General features: G+C 36.1%; 1 protein-coding gene across 1 annotated transcript; it reads left to right on the forward strand.

Annotated features, from left to right (window-relative positions):
* Positions 1-2,731: 2,731 nt before the first annotated feature.
* Positions 2,732-3,181, forward strand: LOC129316584 (uncharacterized mitochondrial protein AtMg00810-like). Its single transcript, XM_054960999.1, has 2 exons — positions 2,732-2,905; positions 3,011-3,181. Exons 1-2 carry the CDS (start codon positions 2,732-2,734, stop codon positions 3,179-3,181), a joined length of 345 nt encoding a protein of 114 aa, XP_054816974.1.
* The last annotated feature ends 669 nt before the right edge of the window (positions 3,182-3,850 follow it).

Raw genomic sequence — 3,850 nt, forward strand, 5'->3', positions numbered from 1 at the left:
TCCTCTAGTAATTGTCAGGGATCACAAGGTTGACGATCTCAGTGGCATGGTTCTGGTTGTGGACGAGGAGGCAAAGGATGAGGACATAATGTATGTAATGGCAAGTTTTGTCATCTTTGTACTCGTGCAAGACATGATGTTGCTGATTGTTTTTACCAATTTGATCGTAACTATCATAATAATAGTGTGTCATCAAATCCTACTACCTTTTATGCTACTTTAGACACAATTCAGGACCTAGCTTAGTACTTAGACAGTGGTGCTTCTTACCATGTCACACATCAAAATGTCATCACTGATATGAATCCTCAGCCAAATGCAAGTACACTCACAGTAGGTAATGGTGCTAGTTTATCAATAATTGGTCATGTTACTGGCACTCTGAAGTGTGATAATACTCAACTATTGATGAAAGATATACTTGTGGTGCCATGAGCCTGTTCTTGATAATGATATACTTACTCAATTTTTTACTGATCTATGTAATGTGAAGGAACTGAAAACAAGACGCGTCCTTCTTAGAGGCAAACGGTGTGATGGTTTACACAAAATTGATGGTGTTCCTCAAGTTTATGATGTTGCTTCTAATAAACATCTAGTGGCCTTGCTTGCTGCTTTAGAAACTTGGCATAGACGTTTAGGCCATACATAATGTAATGTTGTTAAAGAAGTTTTACAAAGTTGTAATATCTCCTTTTACAATAAAGACAACTTTGAATTCTATAATGCTTGTCAGTTTGGTAAAATGCACAAGTTTCCTTTTGAATCTTCTGAATCCAGAGCTAACGCACCACTTGAATTAATTTTCATTGATTTATGGGGGCTAGCTCTTGTTGCTTCAAAATCTAGATTTAAGTATTATATTAGTTTTGTTGATGATTTTAGCCATTTTACGTGGCTGCATCCTCTTCGTTCTAAGGGTGAGGCTCTTTCGGCTTTTAAACAATTTTAGAAACTTGTAGAAAATCAATTTGATACAAAGATTAAAGCTCTTCAAAGTGACTAGGGAGGAGAGTTTAGAAGTTTTTCATCAGTTTTGGCTGATTTTGGGATTATTTTTCATCATCCTTATCCTCATACATTAGAACAAAACAGACATGTGAAAAGAAAACATCGTCATATAGTTGAAATGGGATTAAGTATGTTAGCTCAGGCTTTAATGCCTTTACATTTTTTGTGGGAAGCATTTATGAATGCTAGCTATGTGATTAACAGGATACCCACTTCGGTTTTAGATCAGAAATCTACCTTTAAAGTTTTATTTGGTTCTAAACCAAACTACAGTGGTTTTAAAATATTTAGTTGTACTTGTTTTCCATGTCTACGGCTATATAATAAACATAAACTAGAGTTTCATTCAGAGAGATGTGTATATTTGGGTCCTAATCCTTCACATAAGGGATATAAATGTTTAATCACCTCTGGTCATGTTTTTATCTCTTAGCACGTTGTTTTTAATGAAAATGACTTTCCTTATATAGGTAGCACAACATCATCTCCTTCTTTTCCAGAATAAAATATTAGTTCTTCATCTCAAGCATGGCTCCCTCATCTCTGTTCTAGATGTATTGAAATAGAGTCTCAACAGACTTCTTCATGCAACGTTAAAGACAGCACTGTTTCATTAACACCAACAACGTCATTTCATAATAATGAAGTACCTCATCCTCATACTGGATCTCTGTTTGTCACTTCTAGTCCGGCCCACCTTAATACAGACTTGATTCTTGAGGCCCAATCTCTTAAGTCAACAAGTGTTAATTCAAAGGATGAATTTGGTTCAAATATTCAAGACCCTCTTGTTACCATAAGTCTGACTTTCACCTCTGATTCAACCATTGATGATTCTTTATCGTTTCTTGCTCCAGTTGTCAATGATCACCCCATGATGACACATGGCAAGCATGGTATTGTTAAACCAAAAAGGCCTTATGTTGGTCTTGTTTGATATGATCTACAACAATTGTGTACTGAACCAAGCTTAGTAGCAGAAGCCCTTACACTTGATCATTGGCATCAAGCTATGTCAGCTAAGTATGCTGCTTTACTAAAAAATAATACCTGAGATTTAGTTCCCTTTAATCCTTCTTTCAATGCTGTTGGGTGTTGATGGGTATATAAGACCACGTTCAAGCCTGACAATACTGTAGATCGATACAAAGCTCGTCTCGTGGCAAAAGGCTATCTTCAAGAACTTGGGATAGATTTTGATGAAACTTATAGTCTCGTTATTAAGCCATCGACAGTGCGTGTTGTTCTTACAATTGCAGCTTCAAGACATTGGGATGTCAAACAACTTGATATTAATAATGCATTTCTGAATGGTGTTCTTACATAGACCGTTTACATGGCTCAGCCAACAGATTTTGTGGATTTTACTAGACCCAATCATGTTTGTCGTCTTCGGAAAGCGTTATATGGTCTAAAACAAGCTCCATAAGCTTGGTTTGATTGTCTTTAATCTACATTGCTGTCTTGGCAATTTCATAACTACTTCTCTGTTTTTCTTTCAAAATGGAGATCAAGTTCTTCTTATTCTTATTTATGTCGATGACATACTTGTTACTAAGTTAAATGACATGTTCTCTTTAAAAGACATGGGCTAATTCACTATTTTCTCAGAATAGAGATTACCTATGATGACTCTGGTTTCTATTTAAATCAGAGTAAATATATTTTTAACTTGCTTAGTAGGTGGCATATGAACAAAGCTTCTTTATGTAAGACTTCGATGGTACTAGGACAGTCGTTATCAAAGTTTGATAGTTCTCCTCTACCTAACCTATCTGATTATCATCAAGTTGTTGGTACTCTACAATCTTTGGCTCATACATGTCCTGACATTTCCTTTACTGTCAGTAAGTTGGGTCAGTTTTTATCTGCACCCACTCTTCTTTACTGGCAAGTGGTTAAATGTTTGTTGCACTATTTACAAGGGACGCTTCATGTTAGTCTTCATATTAAAGGATTTGAATATCTTAATTTCATGGCTTATTTAGATGCTGACTAGGCTACATGTCCAGATGATCGATGGTTTACTAGTGGCTATCTCATTTTCTTAGGCGATGCATTGGTTTCTTGGTCCTCTAAGAAGCAGGCAGTGGTTGCTTGTTCGAGTGCAGAATCAGAGTATTACTCTCTTGCTCACACAGCTTTTGAACTTTGTGGCTTTGATCTTTGATGGGAGAGCTTGGTTTGGTATTCTCTTCTCCTTCAGTTATTTGGTGTGATAATTTGAGTGCATCTGCCTTAGCTTCGAACCTTGTTTTTCATGCTTGTACGAAGCATATAGAGATTGATACTCATCTTGTTCGTGATTTGGTGTTACGTAAAAGTGTTACTATTCGGTTTGTCCTATCTGAACATCAGCTAGCTGACATACTTACAAAGCCATTACCCTCAAGTCATTTTATCTTTCTACCTGACAAACTTGGGTTGATCACCTCTCATTTACGGGGGGTGTTAAGAATACGAATGACCAATCCATAAAATAGTCCAAGATCAATAAGAAGCCCAAGAAGCAGAAGACTAGCAGTCGATCCAAGTCATACACTTTTAGTGATTATTATAAGATTTTCTGTAATATATATTCTTCATTTTTTTCAGAATTCTGTAGAACCTATGATGCGCACATTGTTGTAACTAACTCTTGTACTATATAATGAGTATTAGCTAGTCATGCCACTCACATTGAGTAAGCCTACAGATTCTTTCTTCTGTAAATCTTGATTCTCCTTTAAATCCTTTATTTTAATATATTATAGCTGCAGTTGTGGGAATCTTGAGCTTATTCATTTTCCGTCAGTAAATCTTTCCACTTGTCATTCTACTTCTTTGTTAGTCCCTCTAC

The sequence above is a fragment of the Prosopis cineraria genome, unplaced genomic scaffold (genome assembly GCF_029017545.1).
Source record: "Prosopis cineraria cultivar Desert tree isolate PC_DT_omini unplaced genomic scaffold, ASM2901754v1 PC7, whole genome shotgun sequence".
Taxonomy (NCBI): Eukaryota; Viridiplantae; Streptophyta; class Magnoliopsida; order Fabales; family Fabaceae; genus Prosopis; species Prosopis cineraria.